The sequence below is a fragment of the Pagrus pagrus genome (assembly GCF_965226575.1).
Source record: "Pagrus pagrus genome assembly, chromosome: 4".
Classification (NCBI taxonomy): domain Eukaryota; kingdom Metazoa; phylum Chordata; class Actinopteri; order Spariformes; family Sparidae; genus Pagrus; species Pagrus pagrus.
In genome coordinates, this window is record NC_140188.1 from 33,415,297 (window position 1) to 33,436,708 (window position 21,412).

Sequence of the window (21,412 nt, forward strand, 5' to 3'; positions counted from 1 at the left end):
GATACTTCCTGGAAGCCTCTTACTGGAGGTTTTCGGGGCACGACCAACTGTGAGGAGACCCCAGGGCAAGCCCAGCACCCGCTGGAGGGATTATGCATCTTATTGGGAACACCTTTGAATACCCCAGGAGGAGTTGGAAAGGACATCTGGAATACCCTACTGAGCCTGCTGCCATTGCAACCCAACCGCACATAAGCAGAAAACAGGATGGATGGATGATGGTGTGTGCCGTCATACCTTTTCATATTGTTGCAATCTTCTTGGTACAACTGTTTAAAGTAGTGGGTTTCTGTTTCTCGGTGTGGGTGGGTGAAAGTCTCCACCCCTGATGTTAGTTAGAGACCCCCACAAAGATCAGATTACAACTCAAACTCTGATTGGTGGTCCTGTTTGCTGACTCTCCTTGCTGTGTCCTGAGCTACTGGGGTTAGCTGCTGAACTAGAGCCTGTCACCGCGGAGCAGTTCACTCATACTTCAGCTCAGGTATCATTTGCAGATCAGAAAAAATGTCAAAATCCGACTCAGACAATCTGAGTCTGGAGTTGAATTATCTCTATTGCACAGCAGTACATGCACCATACAAGCAGGAGTTGTGATTCACTTCTGCTTACGGATCAAGTTAACTTATTCCTCTTTGAGTCGTTCAATGATTGATTTGGAAATCTAACCTCACCATTAGGGAGGGGTGGCTTTACTAGTGGATCCTGACCTCCAATATGGTGGCTGCACAGACGCATGGCTACAACAAACAGCAGTCAATCATGTGTCTTCTTTCTTGAAAAATGTTCATTCACGCTTTATGTGTATAAAGGGTATTTAAGGGTACTTGGTGGGTATGTTGCTGAGACCCAAGCAAATGCAGTGGTGAGTACAAAGTCATTTAGACACACAACACATTTAATAAACTTGAATAAACAAGTAAACAGCGAGTGAGCTGTGCGGTTCATAAAAAAGAAACATCAAATGACAGTTGCTGACAATGTTAGGGCTGGATTGATGTCAGCACGTGAACCTTGTGGTACAGTATTCTTCTGATCAGGCATCAGACAAATAGAGTCTATTATATTGTTAATATCACAACACAGCAGTGTCGTGGAAAAATAGATAATGATTAATAAAATATTGAAATATTAATGAGACAAGTTTTTGATATATATTTTGGGTACATTATTATTTTCTATTAATCAATAAATTATTCATTGGTTAATTGACTAATAAAACAAAAAATGTTGGACTTATAAAAACTCATTGTTAGGTAGAGCCCTCGACTATATTATGCCCAGAGCCATGTAGAGAGAGGGTTAGGGTTAGGATTACATTTTGAAATGCAAGCTGCTTATTTCTTATTTTGGTCTTGGATATAAGAAATTCAATTCTGGACTTGTCTTCAATAACCCACAGTCTAATGTAAACTTTAATTGGACTAGATCTGTATCCACATCGAGCGCACATTTAGGATTTATAATCATGATTTGTATAATTTTTTATTCATTGCACTGATTCTATTACAAAAGGAGCAAACTGAGCCACTGGAGATCAGCTTTAATATCTGCAATTGTTCAGACCAGAAGCATAAAAAATATCAACACATTCTGTACAAATATACTTTACAGCTTAATCCCCCCACCCACCCTCAAAAAAGAAAGAAAAGAAAAACACAACACCAATCCACCACCATCAGCTTTGTCTTAAATCTATACATAAATAAGACTGAAGTACCAATTAAAATGCTCTAAAATGGAACCCTTGTACAAACACAAACACTGTTAATTAAATACAACCTCCGGCACTGCATTTACATACATGCATAAGGTCAATGTGTGACCATGTTTTACTCGGTTCCAATGTACTGGTGAAGCCCATTACATTCAGTGAGCGTACATACAACACACACAAACAAACAAACACACACACACACACACACACACACACACACACACACACACACCACACACACACACACACTACTCACACACACTACTCACACACACTACTCACATCCTGTTTTTCTCACATGATGTGGTGCACACATGCCCACAGGAAAAACACGTACCTCTGACAATATCACAAGTTCTTTTTGCTATTGAAACAATTGTTTCCAGTATCGTCTTCCAGTTCATTGTTCTCCTACAGGATTCACAGTCAGACTGATCAAATACAAGGTTCCCTTGCATCTCAATGTTGGAGCAATGACCCAGTGGTTTGCCATTTGATCCATTAATGATGATGATCATCTGATTGATTAAAACAGGATGTCATTTTACGGTTCTATTTGTTACAGCAACACAAAGCCAAAGCTGCTCCAATATAGAGTAATTTAGGACCAGCTTTTCATATATTCCTGAATTTAAAAAGGGCTATTTCAAGCATCATGTCAAGTATTTCTGCAGAACAGCGTATGGCAGTATCTCACAATTATGGTCCCACAAGAGGTCACCTGATATGTAAACTAATTTTTACAGGTGCAGGGGTCGATTTGGATTATCTTGCTTATACCATGGCAATTATAATAAATTATTGTTTATTCAGATTTTAGGGGCATACACTTTTCAAAGGATCAGTTCAATAACATTCACACATATTTCCTCATTATCTCATTTGGTATCTGTCCATACCAGTTTTCTTTGTCCAGGTTTGGAGATATCTGTCTCTGAGATTTACCACAATACAATGGAGGGGAATAGCATGCTCTTTTTTGGTGTTCACAAGATTGATTATTACAGTTTACAAACCAAGAATCTCTTCGATGCTGTACTTAGGCACAGTGTTGTTTCATGTCCACCATCTTAGTTTAGTGTGTCAGCAAGCTAACAAATGAACAACCTTTTCTAAATAGCACTAAACATAAAATTACAGCAGAGGCTGGTGGAAATGTCCTTAGTGTGGCAGTTGGTATTTGGTCATAATCCAAAGAATTAGAGAAACTGAATTTGACATGATGGCATGAGATGAAAAGTCAGACGATCACTAAAGTCATTGCAATGCATTTCTGAATTCATTAATTATGGACCAAAGTGGTGGACTTGACCACGCAATATTGCCATTCCTAGAACGATCCTGCTAGTATGGCTAAAAATCAATAGCAACAGTGTCCTTGTCACTCTAGATCATCTGGAGCAGGGGTGACTAAATTTTCCCTTGGACGGCCAAAACTGAAACTTAACGGCGGACAACTGGACAAAAGCATACAGCCATTGTGCTGTACTGTATTGTTGAGATGTAAAATGGTCGAATGATCTGAAGTTCCCTTAATTGAGTGACTTCCTGCGCAAAGTGTCACTATGCCCGCCAAAATCAGATTATGAGAGATAATTAATATTCAGGGATCCTACATATAGAGCATTTTTACCTCACAAACGTTAAGACAGCATAAATGTTATACATTTTGTTTTTCACTAGAAACATCTGCCAGGGCAATTTGAAAATTATGGCCACCCAAATTGGCCTTGAGTCCCCACTTTGGGGGGCCCTGATCTAGAGACAGTAGTTTTCATGGGAACCAGTTCCACAATATGTTTTGTGGATTATCCAAAGTAACCAGGACACAGTTTCTGCATAGAGGTGTTCCTTTTTCATCTACTAAAAATTCCATTCACCCCAAATATATTGGACTGGAGACAGAAATCTCAGACTAAAAACATACAGTATCTCAAAACCCTGGGATAGTGAAACAAACAAAGATGCATAGATAGATAGCATTCAAGGTATATAAAATATATTGATTATTTGCAATTTGTGTGAACCAACACTTTGTGTTGGCAAACTTGGAATTAAGCTATTTTACAATAATTAGGGTCATAGCTAAGCAAAAGCTGAAACCAGCAGCCTTCCAGCTACGAAACAGTTATATGGCACTCTGTCCCTGACATACAAATAGATATAAAGCTTTACATTCACAGAGAGCTGTTAATGTTATTGTCTCATCTGCTGACTGGGCTTTGACTGACAGGATGTGAGGTATCATTATCATTATCATTATTTGTCTTTAGAAAAACAACTTTCTAAATTCACACTGTAAACGGCTGTGCCCTTGCAGCTCTCCGGCTCAGTCACAGCTCTGTTGCAGTTATAAAGTACACTGGAAATGATTTAGGATGCAGAGTGTCTGTTCTTTTAGCAAATTATGATAATTTAATTGTGGATAAACCTCATTCCTCGACACACTAACACACATTAGGATGTACAGGTTTCCCTTACTAGTATGGGCGGCCGCAAATATACATTGCTCCAATGAGCGGCGGCAGCCAATGCTGTATCTATGTGTATATATCTATGGTCTCTGGCAGGTGCAACGTAGGGAATGCTATGTACTGTACCTTGGCCGTAAGATAAAAGTGGCAGACATATTTCTGATTTGTCTTTATACTTTAGTGCAGACCCTTTGCTGTCTGTTTTCCCTTAGATTATGAATTATAATGCTTTCAGCCTTTTAGAGCATGCTTTGGCAATACTAAACCACTACAAAGTGCAAGACAAGGGTGACATGACAGGTGGTAGGAGCCAAGGTGGCACTGGTGCCTGCAAGCTTGACAGTGATGCATTGTATACCTGCAAAATTTGTTTGTTTAGCAGCAATGTTATCACATCATTCCCATCACATCCTTACTACTGTATACCAATAACTTCCTCTGTCTGTATGGTACATTTGGTGTATGCTTTGGGCATCAATTAACACAAATGAGAATATCTATGTCTGATGTGTTTACATTTTGAATGACCTTAGCTTATTTAGAAAGACTACCCAAAAGTAGACTGCCTCAGCTGTATCCCTCTGTCACGTGACCCTTGCCTTGTGCATCTAAGCAGCCCCTCAAGAGTATCCACATCACTTTCCTTGACCTGACATGCACACACACACAAACACACATACACAAACCATGTTTGAGTCCACATGCTTCGCCTACATAACTTTCATATTTAGATTTGATCACAATGTGGTCAGAATCATGATAACAAGAATGCTTATTAACACCACATACAGATCACATGTTCACACCAGGTTTGTCACCTGGTGTTAACATGGGCTAACATAGGCTGGATATGTAACATGCCTGACAAGAATTCTGAAAAAAAAAAATAGCTGAATCAAATATAAAGAACGAGCACATATGTCTCTCAGCTGCTGTATTTGTACATGTCTAGACAGTGTGCATGAAGACCCTGATGGCAGTGATCTCTCAGGCAGTGATGATGATCCCACAGCCTTCACAAAGAGAATATTGGAGTGAGAGGACAGAAATCAGGAGTGTTGGAAAACAAGTGTGCAAAAAAAGAGACACAGAAACAGAAGTGGAGATGTAAGGAGGGAGACCATGGAGATCAGACACAACAGGAACAGGCAGAAGTGAATCAGTCGCCAACCAGAGGAGAGGAAATCATAGGGAGAGGAGAAAGGAGGGGTGAAACTGGGAAACATGATACAGAATATTACTGCTGAGTGTGAGGGACACTATGCTATAAAAGATAAAGGAAGCATAGAGGCAGCAACAACTAAAACCCCAAAGTATAGCAAAATCTGAGTCTTTTTAGATCTTTCCTCAAAATAGAAAATAGTAGTCACATTCAACAAGATAATTTATATATGTTGGTACTCTGCAAGACAGCTTCATAATATACACATTTCTTTACAAAATCCTATTTACAAGGATTTACAAGGATGAGTTTATCAACTAAACAAAATATATAAACTCCCTCTCTGAATATTGGTGTGAATGATATCATAGGCTGATTCACCCTGGACCATGAATATATTTCCCCTTTCTATACCTACTCATTTGTCTTCCAAAAGTGTCCAGGGTGAGATAGCCTGCGGTTCAGTTTGGGGAGTCTCTCCAGCATGCCTGCCAGCTGAGTGAAAGTGGGCCTGTTGTCTGCTTCAGGGGACCAGCAGGCAGACAGGATCTCCTGTTCGGATGACAGGAGGAAAATTAATACATGACACAAAATACTTCAACAACGGTTGCCATTGATCAATATTTTGTACTAGCTTACATTTCAACTGTGACTGTTTGCATCACCAGCATGCTTCCATCTTGACGCTGGTGTAAATAATCTAATCTATCCAATGCATTGGCAAATGAGGCTCTAGTTCTTCTAATAATGCTTCAAAACCCTTTGGACTGTACCTAAGTATTTATAGCCCAGCAGGAGCCAGGGACAATTTGTGTGTATTAATTACTTATTAAGGTTTGACCAAGTTACCAATTTCTAATAACAAACAGCTTAAAGGTGTAATTTGAAAGAAAGGGTTTGAATTCAAAGGTAGCTCCAAAACTAAAGGGGCACCATAACCACTGCTCACTGCTAACTTTACTCTTTGCTGTAGCTATCTTTGCTGCAGCAACTAGCTGCCATTAGTAAGTATGTTTAAGGACCAACGATTGTCTTTTGCTAGTCCTTCCTCAGCCCTACTCTCCAGCCTCCATTCATTCTGACTTAAGTAGGATTTCTCCAACATGGCAGTGTTCTCAGCCATTTTCTTCTATGTTTTTCTATGCAACAGACTCACTGTGACCTCCTTGCCCAGGTTGGCATCTGCCAGCACCCTCTTAATGCCTTCACTGCTGCCCAGTAGCCAGATTTTAGCTTCCACAGGGTGGTCAGTGATAGGCCAGTCTCCAACCTGCAGCTCATACCAGACTGTGCTGAAAAATGTCACAACACAAAACTCAGGACAGTGGAACAACCTCACATGTTAAGACTCTTTTACATTCTATCTCAGTCCATATCAAGTGAGTCTAAACAAATATGCCTAGTGGTATACCAGTCTCATGGAAATAAGGTTTTTAAATAACATGTACAGTAGGGGAGACACATGTCTGGCTAAATTTGTGAGCTGAACCTGTGAGGTTACACTAAAACAATTGGTGTAATTGTGTATAATATACTTTAATACCTTTACTTTATAATATAGCAAAAAAATGAATGTTGATTGATCTGAGCAGGCTGTTTTATCAACATAAATCAATACCCAAATGCATAAACGTCAGCAGCTTTGGAGAAAGGTAGCTGGTCCTCATCAACCTCTGGGCTCATTTTTTGAACAATCTCTGGAGCCAAGTAGTAGATCCAGCCCCGAGGTATCCGTAACACGTTCTTCCTTCTAAAGACACACACACACACACACACACACACACACACACACGCATACACAGCACTTATGAAGACAACAACCATGACTCACTGGAGATACAGATCCATATTTAGAGAACCATTGATTTCTCTCCTACCTGCCTTCTTGTACCACTCCAGACATCCCAAACAGGCCAAAGTCTGTAATGACCACCTTGTTGGTGTCATAGAACACATTCTTTGACTTCAGATCCTTGTGAATGATGCCTTTGGCATGCAGATAACCCATTCCCTGTAAAGGAAATGACAAAACATTTCTATGACTAAAAGTTGGACATGAGGGGTAGCTGACATTTTTATGACACTATGGGTTGAATTCTTTTCAAAAAAAAGAATCAAATCATTCTGAAATAATAATCTTTTCTAAAAACATTCATTACTATGTATTACCATTTAGGTGTGTATGTTGTATACATTTAAAACAGATACTGGATTTTTAATTTTGACACAATTCTGATGAGGATTTATTGTCCGATATGTGTTTTTTAAAATCAACATTCAACACAAACAAACATATTTATACATTTGGATAAGACTAACAAATATAATAAGAGACACACTTTACAGTTAAAATATACATGTCAGCACTCTCTAGTGGACTCAATATTGTGATGCTTTAATCAAATGACTCTCTGTGTCTGGGGTGGAGTGCAGAGCGCCATACACAGAACCAATGACCTCGGACCTCAAGGCATGAAGCAAAGACATGGTACAGTCCTAAGAAATCCGGCCTCATCGCCCATCTTCTGCCGTTAAGCTATCTACAGCTATAAATTCACTGCAGTCTGTTTCTCTCCTTTAATTCACCATAATTGCTGTCTAATAAATGTGTTAAACTTTTAAACAATTAGTCTATAGAAATCAAATGATTCCCCTTTAAGTAATAGGCCAGTTCTCTCTCCGCACAAAGAAATTAATTAGTAGTCAATACAAGAGGGCAAAGGATCCTCTTTCTTCCAAAACACGTCTCCTAGACTATAAAACCTTACAACATGCTGGTTCTGGTCTCTTGTCCTCCAGTTCATTACTCTCAGCTTTGGCTTTTAACTCAACATCTTTTGGGCTCCCTTTTTGTGAAGGCCAGGGGCCCATCGGCCAACAGGAATCTTTGGGAATTGGCTTACTGAGAGCTGAATAAATCTCCAGAATGAACTCTGAGAGGAAATACTTCAAAGACTCCTTAAATGCACCCACCAGCCCGCTGTTTGCTATATGAATAATCTTTAATTTCGTAATCTTACCTTTTCTGTATATTTAACTTTTTGACCCATAAAGGTTTTTTGGCTCCATGAATCCCAACTTGACTTTCATGTTGAGTTTGAAGTGTGTTTTAGGATTAGTTAACGAGGCAATTAAGCTTGTCTTAGTTTGATAAAAGAGAGAAACTTGAAGTCAGGCAGTGGATGATTGTATTTTTCAGTTTAGTAGGGAAAATGGGTGTAAAAATATTGTGTAAATATGATTTTGTTCATTTATTGGACTAAAAGCTGGCATATATCTCCCAGCTGAAACTACGGGGGCAAACAGGCTATCACCTCCTAAGGTACAAAGTGGTATTAGGAGACAGGACAGGCTGGGGCTAGCTGGTTAGCATGCTAACTTCAGTAGACATCTCTGCAATACAATACATAGATGTCTTTGACATAACGTCAACACTGTTGTTTCTTCACACTGTGTCTATAATGTTTATTCATTTTTTTAATGTTTGAAACTAAAATTCTGGCCATGGTGCGCCCTCGTAGCTCACCTTGTAGATTGTACATTTACAGAGGCTGAGTCCTCAGCAGCGACCCGGGTTCGTTTCCTGCCTGTGGCCGGCATGTCATCCCCTCCCTCTCTGCCCCATTTACTTTCAATTGATCTAAGCTGTCCTATCAAAACATTCATTTAATTTCTGACACAGCTCAGGGATTGCTTACCTTTACAATATCCTGTGCAATCTGTCTTGTTTTATTGATGTCTAGCAATTGAACTCTTTCTCTTACAACAGAGTATAGAGTCAAACCTTTACAGAAACTGCAGAGAAAACAAATGCAATATTGTTACAAAAACTGTATTCACAAATAAAATCAGAACATAAATATTCACCAAAACAACAAACCGCATGTTAAAACATAAAAACAATATAGAAAATGATCCCAAAGTAAACAATTTGCATTTGTGACTGTGAACTGGACAGGAAATTAGGGAACAGCAGCAACATTGAAATCTCAGTTTTTGCTGGCAAGTTATGTACCTGGTGATGATGGCAAGGTGGGGTGGAGCCATGCAGGCGCCCATGAAAAGGACAACGTTCTCATGCCTGGTCTGCCTGTAGTTCATCACCTCCTTCTTAAACAGCTTCAGGTGATCCTGGTTGTTGCCGTCAATTTCCATGAGACGAATGGCCACTTCACCGTGCCAGCGACCCTTATGCACCTTCCCCCAACGACCCTGGACAGTGACAAAGTCAAATGTTTCAGGTATGCTGGAACCAAATATTGATATATATTGTTGCACCAGGATTTACTGTGTCTGTGTTACATATCTCTCTTCACCTTGCCAATAAGCTCCCCCAGTTGCAGTTGCTCGTATGGAATGTCCCACTCCTGCAGGTACACGCTGGTCTGGCTGGCCTTACGAGAGATGGGGTCCCTCCAGCGGCCAACGGCCCCACGACGGCATATGGAAGAAGGCAGGTCCTCAAGCCCGTCCTCATCACACTCCTCAGTGCTCTTGTTTTTGCTGCACTGGTCAGCTGCTTCCTCGTCCTCAGTTGGGTACTCTCCTTCCACCTCCTCCTGAAACAAATATTACAATAAAGGGAGTGAACATGGACACTGGATGGATAATTAATGACTGTTTTAATGAAACTCAGTTCAAAGCACTTTTCAAATATGTTTAAATCCCAAAAAAATGTGAGAACAAAGTAAATGAAAGAAAATAAAGACTCAAGTTGGAAAGCATTATTTAAATGATAAGCTCCAGAAAGGTTTTGTGTTGTACGAAACTTTACCTGACTTTCCACTGGCATGGGGGTGAGTAGATAATGGCTGGATTTTAAATATTGGGTGAACTGTTCCTTTAAGGTCCATACAGTGGTACATATTCAGCAGAATGTGCTCATAGGGCACAATGTAAAGGAGTCCAGAGTTCAGTCAGTCAGCTACCAGAATGTGTCTGTTTTATTCCTTGTTTAACACATGTTGAATACATTTCTATATGCATTTTAATCATTGTTTCATGTCTATAGAGAATGGCATTTTAGCTGTCTCCCCAAAGGCTCTTCCAACTCTCAGTGACAACAAAATATGTCAGTAATAGGAAAAAAACTGCTTCACAACAATAGCAAGTGCTGTACACCACATAAGCCACCAGTCCTATGAATAACACAGACAGATAAGATTCCCCTGACAAAACAAGGAAATAACACAGAATTTCACTTCACCTGTGTGGTGGTGTAACTCACTGTATGTGACTGCCAGTACTCACCGCTCCTTGTTCCACTGCTGTTAGCTGTGTCTCAGTGACACAAACCTGCGACACCCTGAGAGAAAAAACCACATTAGCAACTAACAACATTTTTTTTTTTTTTTACAGTCACAGCTTACTATTTACTAAATTACTAAATATTATCATGTATGTACTGTGTATGCTCTATAACACAGTCTGATTGATACAGGGTTTTTGGTATTGATATTTAAGTGTACAAAAATCTGTCAGGATATATTGGTTCCTTAACATCAACACGTAACATAAATGAACATAATGGTAAGACTCCTTTAAATTTGTGTTTTATAACTGTGACTAAGATATGTAGTGAGCAGGACCCATGTCAGTACTCTCTGTTGGGCAGACTATGAAGTGAAGACCGTGTGTCTGTATGACCTCAAACATGTGCTTGTTACTTAACCGCCGACATGTGGTAAGTTAGGATAATCACCATAGTACCTATGTTGCTGTCTCTTACCCAGGATCATGGTAGCTGCCAGAATGTTGCACAGCAGCATATATGGAAGCAGGAACATCTGTTGGAAAATACAACCTCAGAGTACTGCACTACTGCAGAGTAAATGTCATTATTGAAAAATGTGACATAGTGCTTTACGTGTTATTTATGAATTCAGAACAGAGTAATGCTAAATTCTCACATGATCTGCAGCAATGTTTAGGTGGATGGTGCGTGTCAAGTGGTTTCCACATGAATGCCGAACCGATTTTCCCAGCAGAACAATGCATTATAACAACATTTTCAATGTTATTCACTTCACCTGTCAGTGGTTTTAATGTTGTGGCTGACCGGTGTATATACGTACTTACATCAGTTCAAGTAGACTAAATATTAGAAAACATGTCTCAGCTTTAACACACTGCTGTGAAGAACCTGTGTTGTTGGAAACCTGTTTACATTCCACAAGGCTTGCATGTATGTGAGTAAAACCAGTGACAGGGTGTTGACCTGGGAATCGGAAGCGGTTGTCTCGGGAGCCCTGTGGTGACGGGTTGGGTGGGGGGGTGGTGCTGACACTGGAGGGGTTACTCTGTTGGAAATGTGCTGGGGAGGAAGGAGCGGAAGAGGTGGCTGATGATGGGTTACTGCTGGAGTCCAGCTGGTTTAAACTGGGAGTAGGCTCCTGCTAACACACACACACACACACACACACACACACACACACACACACACACACACACACACACACACACACACACACTTCCATTATTAGAATAGTAAGAACCTTCCTTTGACAGCATGTCTTGCCTGCAGACTACTAACCCCGACACTCTACATTACTTATCTTTACCTACACACCTTGAGCATGAAAACACAGACAGCGGACCAGAACAGACTTCCAAACATATTATAAGAAAAGAAAAGACACCTGTACTTACCCTTTTGGTTATTGTCTTTGGTAAAGTTCCAAACTGCAATGGGATCTCTACTGTGTGATCAATCCGATTGTTGATATCTGATGGCACTGATTCCGCCCGACGCATCCTTGGCACTACAAGTCATTTTACATCTATTAAACTACAAAAACTACAACTATTAAAGGATAGGTTCACAATTTTTCAAGCCTTTGTTAAAACAATGCAGGTGTCTCTAATACATTCTGTCATTTTAGTTTTAATCAATCTCCATCCTTTCCTCATGTTCCATCTATAACCACACTCCTTATGCCTCCTGGCTAAAATTCCACTTTGTAAATGTATTCCTATTTTGATCAGCTTAAAATTAGAATTTTCTTAAGTGGAAATGTTGGAGTCCTACACCACAGTAATGGCAACTGAGAGCAGACATAACTGACTTCCCTTATGCACCAGTTATTTCTTTGAAATATTATGAGTTGACAGACACAGTATACACTAGAGTTTATATTTTCTAATTTTGAAAAAGAATAAGTGTAAGAGCTTACACGTGAGAAATGATATCCGACATGACGGAGCATCTTTGGTACATTTGTTGTGGCACTTTAACCTGCAAACAGATGGACACGACACATCCTAATGAGACCATAACAAGCAGTACTACACAGCGGGGGACTTTATATTTACGTCTTCTTACTTGCAGTGTTTGCACTTGACACCAAACATCATACTCCTGCGACACACTTGGCACGTCTGGGATAGCCAGGACTTGGTTGAAAACCTTCAAATACCAGCACAGAAAACATTTCATAATTTCATAGCAACACTATCTTCTTCATTTGATGCAGATGAAATCAACCTCAACACGTAAGCAAGACCAGAAATCTCAGGAACAGTAAATTCACCACGACTCAATTGAGCCGTCTTTATTTGCTTATGTGTAGATTTGAACCTGAATTCAATGACTGTAAATCTAATGTAGTATCAAAGTAACATATTTTAAGAGTGTAAGTCTAAAAGCCCACAAGTGGACTACATAGATTATGATGTTTAAAAGGTGCAATATGTAAGAATTTTAGTTAAAACATTAAAGTAATAACTAAAATGATCAACAGAATTTAAAGAAAAACCAAATTTGACGTTATGATGTCTATGTATTGTATTACAGAGATATCTACTGAAGTTAGCATGATAGCCCCCGCTTGTCCTGGTCCCTGAGCTCCCTAGCTAATGGCAGCTACAGTTAGCGACAGGTAACAGTTACCCCGGTGATATGCTGCCCCCTATTGGCGTTCCACCAACTTGGAAGAATCCCGCTTAGCCTGGAAAGATAGCCTTAAAATATATAGGAAGGCCCTCTGCAATGCCAGAGCAAGCTATTACTCGTCATTAATAGAGGAAAACAAAAACAACACCAGGTTTCTTTTCAGCACTGTAGCCAGGCTGACAGAAAGTCACAGCTCTACTGAACCATGTATTCCTACAACGCTCAGTAGTAATGACTTCATGAGCTTCTTTAATGATAAAATTTTAACTATTAGAGACAAAATCCATCATCGCTTGCCCTCAACTGGCACTATTGTATCTTTAAACACAGGAACCTCAGAAACAGTTGTAAATTCTGACTTATATTTAGACTGCTTCTCTCCCATTGACCTCCACCAACTAACTTCGATGGTTTCTTCATCTAGACCAACAACTTGTCTCCTAGACCCCATCCCAACTAGGTTGCTGAAAGAAACTTTACCTTTAATTAGCACATCTCTACTAGAAATGATCAACCTGTCTCTATTAACAGGATACGTACCACAATCCTTTAAACTAGCTGTAATTAGACCGCTCCTTAAAAAGCCTAATCTTGATCCAGAAGCTTTAGCCAACTATAGACCTATATCCAACCTCCCTTTCCTCTCCAAGATCCTTGAGAAAGCAGTCGCCAACCAGCTATGTGACTTTCTTCATAAAAATAGTTTATATGAGGATTTTCAATCAGGTTTTAGAGCACATCATAGCACAGAGACGGCACTGGTGAAAGTTACAAATGACCTCCTAATCGCTTCTGACAAAGGACTTGTCTCTGTCCTGGTCTTACTAGATCTTAGTGCTGCATTTGATACCATTGATCATCACATTCTACTACAGAGACTGGAACACTTAATTGGCATTAAAGGACCCGCATTAAACTGGTTTAAGTCCTATTTATCGGATCGATTTCAGTTTGTACATGTTAATGATGAGTCATCCCTGTATACCAAGGTTAGTCATGGTGTTCCTCAAGGCTCCGTGCTTGGACCCATACTATTCACCTTATATATGCTCCCTCTAGGAAATATAATTCGGAAACACTCCATAAACTTTCATTGTTATGCAGATGATACACAGTTATACCTATCAATAAAGCCAAATGAAACTAATCAGCTTACTAAACTCCATGCATGTCTCAAGGACATTAAGACCTGGATGACCTGCAATTTTCTGCTGTTAAACTCAGATAAAACCGAAGTTATAGTACTTGGTCCTAAACACCTTAGAGATGCATTATCTAATGATATAGCGAGTTTGGATGGCATTAACTTGGCCTCCAGCACCACCGTCAGGAATCTGGGAGTTATCTTTGATCAAGATATGTCCTTCAACTCCCACATAAAACAAATTTCAAGGTCTGCATTTTTTCATCTACGTAACATTGCAAAAATCAGGCCCATCCTGTCTCAAAAAGACGCAGAAAAGCTAGTCCATGCATTTGTTACTTCCAGGCTGGACTATTGTAATTCTCTATTATCAGGCTGCCCTAACAAGTCTCTAAAGAGTCTCCAGCTGGTCCAGAATGCTGCAGCACGTGTACTGACAGGAACTAAGAAAAGAGATCATATTACTCCTGTATTGGCCTCTCTGCACTGGCTCCCTGTAAAATCAAGAATAGAGTTTAAAATCCTTCTCCTCACTTACAAAGCTGTTAATGGTCAGGCACCATCATATCTCCAGGAGCTCATACTACCCTATCACCCAACTAGAGCATTACGCTCCCAGAACGCAGGATTACTTGTAGTTCCTAAAGTAGAATGGGAGCCAGAGCCTTCAGCTATCAAGCTCCTCTTCTGTGGAACCATCTTCCTGTTTTGGTCCGGGAGGCGGACACCCTCTCTACCTTTAAGAGTAGACTTAAGACCTTCCTCTTCGATAGAGCTTATAGTTAGGGCTGGGCCAGGACAGGCCCAGGCCTGTCCTGGACCAGCTCTTAGTTATGCTGCTATAGGCCTAGTCCGGGGGACAATGACACACTGAGCTTCTCTCTCCTCCCCTCTCCTCTCCTCTCCATCTGTATACATTATGCCTGTATACATGCCCCATCTCTGCATGTCACTGACTTACTTCTTCCCCGGAGTCCTTGTGCTTTCTAGTCCTACAGGCTCCCATGGACCTTGGCCGCGCCCGGGTCGTGGATCGTGGATGCGCCCACTGCTACGGCCCTGCCTGATCGTGGATCCGCCCACTGCTATGGCCCTGCCTGATCGTGGATGCGCCTACTGCTATGGCCCTGCCTGACACCCACCACTACTGTCGCTAATATTAGTCACATCTCTGTTACATACGTTCCACTACTATTATTGTAATGCATTACTACATACCATCCTTACCGTTAACCACTACTACTGTTATCACTAGTAATCACATTTCCATGTGCATTTCATTATTATTGCTGTAATACATCTTTATGTGCTTTCACTCCTGTCAACCATCGCTTATAATTGTATACATTGTGATCTCGCTGATCTGCTCTGTACATGCGACATCTATTGCACGTCTGTCCATCCTGGGAGAGGGATCCCTCCTCTGTGGCTCTCCCTGAGGTTTCTTCCGCATTTTTTTTCCCTGTTAAAAGGGCTTTTTTTGGGGGGGCAAGTTTTTCCTCACTCGAATCGAGGGTCGAAGGACAGAGGGTGTCGTCTCTGTACAGATTGTAAAGCCCTCTGAGGCAAACTGTGATTTGTGAATTTGGGCTATACAAATAAAATTTGATTTGATTTGATTTGATTTGATTTATTTGTTTTAAGAATGAATTTGACAGGTGGCTAACTCTTACATATTGCACCTTTAATGCAATGCAGGACAGAATAAATAAAATACTGATGATTTAGCTATCCTTAGAGCCTGCTATGAGGCTAAAAAAGTTTTCCCTGAGGTGATGGTAGATGAAAGGTCATGAGCATATCAATTTGCACAATATTAAAAGCAGAGCTAAAATCAATGAAAAGAACACAAGCAAGTGATTTTGATTGCTGAGCTAATTTGTCCACTATAGTGAGTGTTATGTTCTCTGTCCCCCTGTGAGATTTGTAGGCAGATTGTAGGGGATCAAGTTATTCCCGACAGAGGCCTGAAGATGGGTTCTGACTACTCTGTCCATACACTTCCTGTAGCTTGAAGTGGTGTTTAGTGCGATTGGCCTAAAATCTCTCAAAGATGTTGCTCCAGAGACTTTAGGTATCAGGTGGAAATGAGCTGTAAAGCAGAGTCTAAAACAACTGAGTGACAATCCCTTTAAGCTGGTGTGAGAATACTTTAAGCACCCTTTGTCTTGAACCTTCAGGCCTCTTATTCTTGTCATCATCCTTGATATTCCTAACCCTAACCCTTGTCTACAGCTGCTTGATACTGCAGTTTCCCCTTCAGTTCATTAAATCTCTGCATCCATGTGAGGGAAGCTGGATACTAACGTTGTTGTACTTTTTCATGTGTAGCATAAAGGGACAACAACTTGCATTTTGTTGTGTGTTGTAGAATGACAAATAAATGAACTTTGAACCTTGATTAGCGGCCGTAGTTGCCCCACCAGTTAACACACCACTTTGACTGCCCAGCGGCAGCGAATAGCTGGCCTGTCAGTTCTAAAGGCCAGAGAGGTCGGTTTGTTTGATCCATAAAATGTGGCTCAGAAGGAATGCAAAGAAAAAAGTATTGCGAGGGAACGCAAAATTACAGAGCCCCTAAAGGGACATGGGGAAAAGAAAAAAAACTTTCTTGTACAAAAGTTTCTTGTGCTAAGTTTGTTTTGTTTTTTTCCATGTCCCTTTAGGGGCTCCGCACAAAAGTAGTCCTAAAATAATTGTCACATTGAGGGCCTCACAGTCCAACATAGAGCTGAAATGATTAGATTAATTAATTTGCCAACAGAAAAGTAAGCAGCAATCCTTTTGGCAGCACCACATATCAGACAGATACAGTAAAGGATTGGCTGGTGAACATAATGGAGCACAGCTAGATAGCCAGATATTTTTATCTGGAGCTGGTGGATGTTTAAACAGAGCTAAAAGTAGAGATAATGATCTTGTAACTGCTGGATGTGTAAATAAGCAACTGTTCTGCATATCACCTTAAATGGTGATGATGTCAGTGTTGTGTTTAGAGCTTGTTTCTGCTGCCCCAATTGGCCAAAAATCTATTAACGTAGGTTTAACTATACATACTAAATTTAATGACAAGATGCTGTTGGACAGAAGTTGTTGAGACACAAAGGCCAACTGACAACAGCACCCAGCAGCTCTGCTAATAGTTGTGCAAATATTGTAATTGTTGTCTTTTTGACACATTGTGGTCACAAGGTGTTACAGAAAACTGAAATTCTGCTTTAATGAGGCCAATCATAAACTATAACCAGGAAATTAACATTGGCTTGAAAAAATGGGCTACAAAGTGCAATCCAAATCTTTTCAGCCAGATGCTGAGGCTAGATCAACAGTCAAATATTCACTGTCTGCTAAGATAAACAGCGGGTCAAACTGAGCACTCTGCATTGTTTAAATTCCTGGATTTTCACAACAAGCCATTTTTTCCAGACAGATATACTGACTCTGCAGCAGGCTTGATGTGAATTTGGACTGAATTGTCTCAAAGTCACATTGTCTTCCCTAGCTGGACTCACAGGCAGTTAATAGGAAACCACAGCAATCACAATGGAGTATCAGTCAGCCATAAAATTCCAAAATAGTATGAGGACATGCATGTTTGTTTAACCATCAACAACAGCCGATCAGTCCTTATAGGCTCATTGCAGCCAGTCACCTAGACTATATAAAATGTGGCCATTCTACATCTGTGGAAAAAGCATTATAAGGGAAATCCACATATTTTACACATTAAGGTAAATTTAGTTAGTCCAGCTCAGCTAGGGGTTGTAGAACACACATTTACAACAGAAAGCAGTCATGCTTTCAAGCATAAAAAACAAAACAAAAAAAACATTGTTTTTCAAACCCGCCTCCTGCTTGTCACCCAACTTCGTGGAAGAGCAGTACTAAAACTTAATTTGTATAGGTTTATAGTCGTGCTCACAAAAGTCCCTCAGTAACTTCTACTGTAACTACATCAATTCAAGTGTACCCTTCCCGCACAGCCCACAATCACTCAAAACGATGTGACATGTCAACCACAAGGTCCATAATGTATAGTGACTGTCACATTGTCCTCCAGTCTTTTATTCTAAACAAGGCAGGAGGTTGATGGTAACAGACCTGTGTGTTACAGCCAGGCCAATGTCTCTCCTCAGTGTCTGAGGGGAACTCCTGTGCATGGTCACATCTGTGAAGAACATTAGAATGTATTATGTTGAAAAAACAAAAAGAGACCATTAGAGCAGAAATCCAGTTGGGTATGTGTTGGCGACTCACTGTCCAGCAGTGTAGGATTGGCAGACATCATGTGTGGGGCTGAGGCTGGGATAGGGCCTGGTGTTCTGGCAGACAGGAGTGGTGACCGCAGTGCTGAGTCCTCAGTACTGTTCCCAGTGCCATTTATATGAATAGCAGCCAACACTTTGTTCTTCTTACAGGTCCTGCAAGGACAGTGAGCAAATGACTATTTGCAATCCACTTCATCCTGTGACACAGTGACAAATCAGCTACAAAGTAGAAATAGCTGAAAAAAACATGTCATGTAATTGAAAGCAGGTAAACCATAGCATAATAGTTAGGGATTGATATGGTTTGTGATTTGTCTTCCTTCATTTATAAATGGGTGACTTCTGAATGACACAAGGAAGTATGACCCTGGCAGTTGTGGGGTTGTGTATTTCCATACTATTGCCCCTTATCTGCTTGCTAAATTTCTAAATGTCTACAAATAAATTGATCATACAATCAAAGTTTTTTATGGCATTTAGACCAGGCCACCGCTGCAGCCAAAATGTTGATCAATTTGTGAGAGAGGTTGGGCCAGAGTGAGCCTGATGTCTTGACTAAAAGCAAACTCTACAGCTGCACATCCCAGCCTGCAAAACAGTTCTGCCCCAATTGCCTCCTACTGTACCATATCCAGGCATCAGTGACCAATAAGTTAGAAAGAAAATGCAGCAGTGTCTTTAAAATGCATATATACATAGAACCACAAATAACAAAATATTAAGCTTGTCTGAACATGTATGAGTTATGTAGTGATGTAGAGATTAGTTTTTGGGACACCATACATTTATGTCTTCTTTCATTATCGTTTCCATGGTTTGGTAACATACAGGTCAACAACTAGATTATAAAAAACATTCACTTACATAACAAACAATTTTGGAATGAAAAATGTGCAGGAACCCTGACTGTGGTTGCACGTGATGATCACACATCACACATTATTTAAATATTTGTAATTACAAAGCAAAACTCCAATTGCTGGGTGAAGTTTTCTTTGCAGAACGACTCTTGATTAAGCAGTGATTTTACATGATTTTAAAGTTATGATTTCAGGCTACACCTGAATACAATTACTTACATCTCTCTAGTTATATTCCTGTTTGATATTTAGCAGCTGAAAGGTAAGGAGACATGACTGTAGTACTAATTCTAAAACCCACTTGTGTGTAGCTGGCTCCTCAATGCGGTTGGCCAGCTGTGACTCATGACTCCTGCATCTCGTCATTGCGATGTTGGGGAGGAGCTGCAGAAATTTGCGGGAAGGCAGCGGTGGTGTGTGGGAGGGCTTGGCAGTGCGTGTCTTTGAGGCTCGGGTGGCTGGAGGGGTGCTTGGCTCCAAGGTGAAGGCGTCTGTCATTTCATCAGCTGATATGAAAGGTCTGTGGTCATTTGAGCAAGGTACCACTGATATGGAGATGGAGCGGCCGTGGGCGCTGGTGGGCTGCAGCGGAGTGGGAGGGCTACCAGAGTTGGAGAAGGGGCTAATGGGAGAGAAGGCATCGCTGTCCTGTTGGGGCTCATAGCTGCAGGAGCCTGAGTCAGGCCCCAGGTCATCTCCTTAGGTCAGAGAGTAAAGATCACAAATTAGCAAGTAGAGAACATATCATCACAGATTACAAATAGATGGTTACTTGTGAAGTCAGTTAGTTAAATTAATGTAATCTAATCTCACAATAATAATAAAAATATCTTTATTTACACTTTAATAATCAGAGTCACAAAGTGCTTGAACAGGAACTTTGCCATTTCAACCAGCTTTTTATCACTACAGTGTTGGTAGGATATGCAAATGAAAAATGTTAAACTTCTCTCTATTTTGCCTGCACCCAGAGCCCCTCCAAAACAGATTGCTGTTCTGCATTTTGTGAGCTACAGTTTGAAGTTGGAGCTTCTCTCTCTCTTGGATTAAGCGAGGGGCGTCACAACAAACTTTGATCAATACCAGAAGTTCACAGTTAATGTATGAAAAAAGCCTAATTTACTGATGAATTCAAGTTAGAGATGTATGGCAGTAACAGAACAGTGTAAGTAAGGAGATGGACAAGAGAGAGAATGATACCACAGTGTTTCAAATCAACAGTGAAACATGGTGGTGGGAATATTAGAGTCTGGAGCTGTTTTGCCTCCTCTGTACTTGTACACCGGCACAGAACTGACTCTACCATGACCTGGGAGAAGTACTACTCCATTCTTCTGAGACATGCTACATCCTCTGGTTTGATCTTTGTGGAGAAGGATTTATACTGAAACAGGACAATGAGCCCAAATACACCTCAAAGCGTTTGCAAGAACTCCTTCAAGACTGTCATAGACTTTCCCCCTGGTCAGCTCAACTGCAAGTTACCGTTAAAGTCAATGGGGAAAATACCAAATACCAAGATATTTTAAAATGAATCAACATTTAACAACATTTGACTCATATTGTTAGGTTTGTATTATCATTTGTAATGAAAAAATAGTAGTAATAGTAATAATAGTAAATTTAAAAACGCAAAATAGAAGAATTTTCACTAGTGGTCTCAGACTTTCCGACAATACTGTATATATGAGAGGAAATTGGTTATGATTTGGTTGTGTTTTCCGTTTTTGCAGTGAGTGACGGTAATTGGTTGTATTTTTTCACATTGCAGAATTTTTTGCACATTTTTTTTGTTGAGAAATTGATGGGGTTGTTTTCTTCATTTATTTTGGCATATGCACAGGTGGCACAATAATAAAATAATAAAGAATTCAGCATGAAATTTAATTCCTGACC

The 21,412-nt window shown here is 40.3% G+C and overlaps 1 protein-coding gene across 2 annotated transcripts in view; it reads right to left on the reverse strand.

Moving 5' to 3' along the window:
• Positions 1 to 1,228: 1,228 nt before the first annotated feature.
• LOC311256349 (kinase suppressor of Ras 1-like) overlaps positions 1,229 to 21,412 on the reverse strand; it is a 44,765-nt gene continuing 24,581 nt past the window's right edge. The window contains exons 3-19 of one of the 2 annotated variants that reach the window (XM_084351327.1): positions 19,818 to 20,214; positions 18,646 to 18,809; positions 18,490 to 18,556; positions 12,675 to 12,758; positions 12,526 to 12,587; positions 12,002 to 12,114; positions 11,571 to 11,748; positions 11,082 to 11,139; positions 10,604 to 10,658; positions 9,670 to 9,912; positions 9,369 to 9,565; positions 9,052 to 9,148; positions 7,231 to 7,364; positions 6,972 to 7,103; positions 6,510 to 6,645; positions 5,772 to 5,905; positions 1,229 to 5,204 (exon numbers count right to left, since the gene is read on the reverse strand). In XM_084351327.1, the coding sequence (XP_084207453.1) occupies positions 5,117 to 5,204; positions 5,772 to 5,905; positions 6,510 to 6,645; positions 6,972 to 7,103; positions 7,231 to 7,364; positions 9,052 to 9,148; positions 9,369 to 9,565; positions 9,670 to 9,912; positions 10,604 to 10,658; positions 11,082 to 11,139; positions 11,571 to 11,748; positions 12,002 to 12,114; positions 12,526 to 12,587; positions 12,675 to 12,758; positions 18,490 to 18,556; positions 18,646 to 18,809; positions 19,818 to 20,214 (2,339 nt within the window). In that variant the 3' untranslated portion in view covers positions 1,229 to 5,116. Of the gene's footprint in view, positions 5,906 to 6,509; positions 6,646 to 6,971; positions 7,104 to 7,230; positions 7,365 to 9,051; positions 9,149 to 9,368; positions 9,566 to 9,669; positions 9,913 to 10,603; positions 10,659 to 11,081; positions 11,140 to 11,570; positions 11,749 to 12,001; positions 12,115 to 12,525; positions 12,588 to 12,674; positions 12,759 to 18,489; positions 18,557 to 18,645; positions 18,810 to 19,817; positions 20,215 to 21,412 lie in introns of both variants that reach the window. The other variant, XM_084351328.1, reaches the window with a different exon arrangement.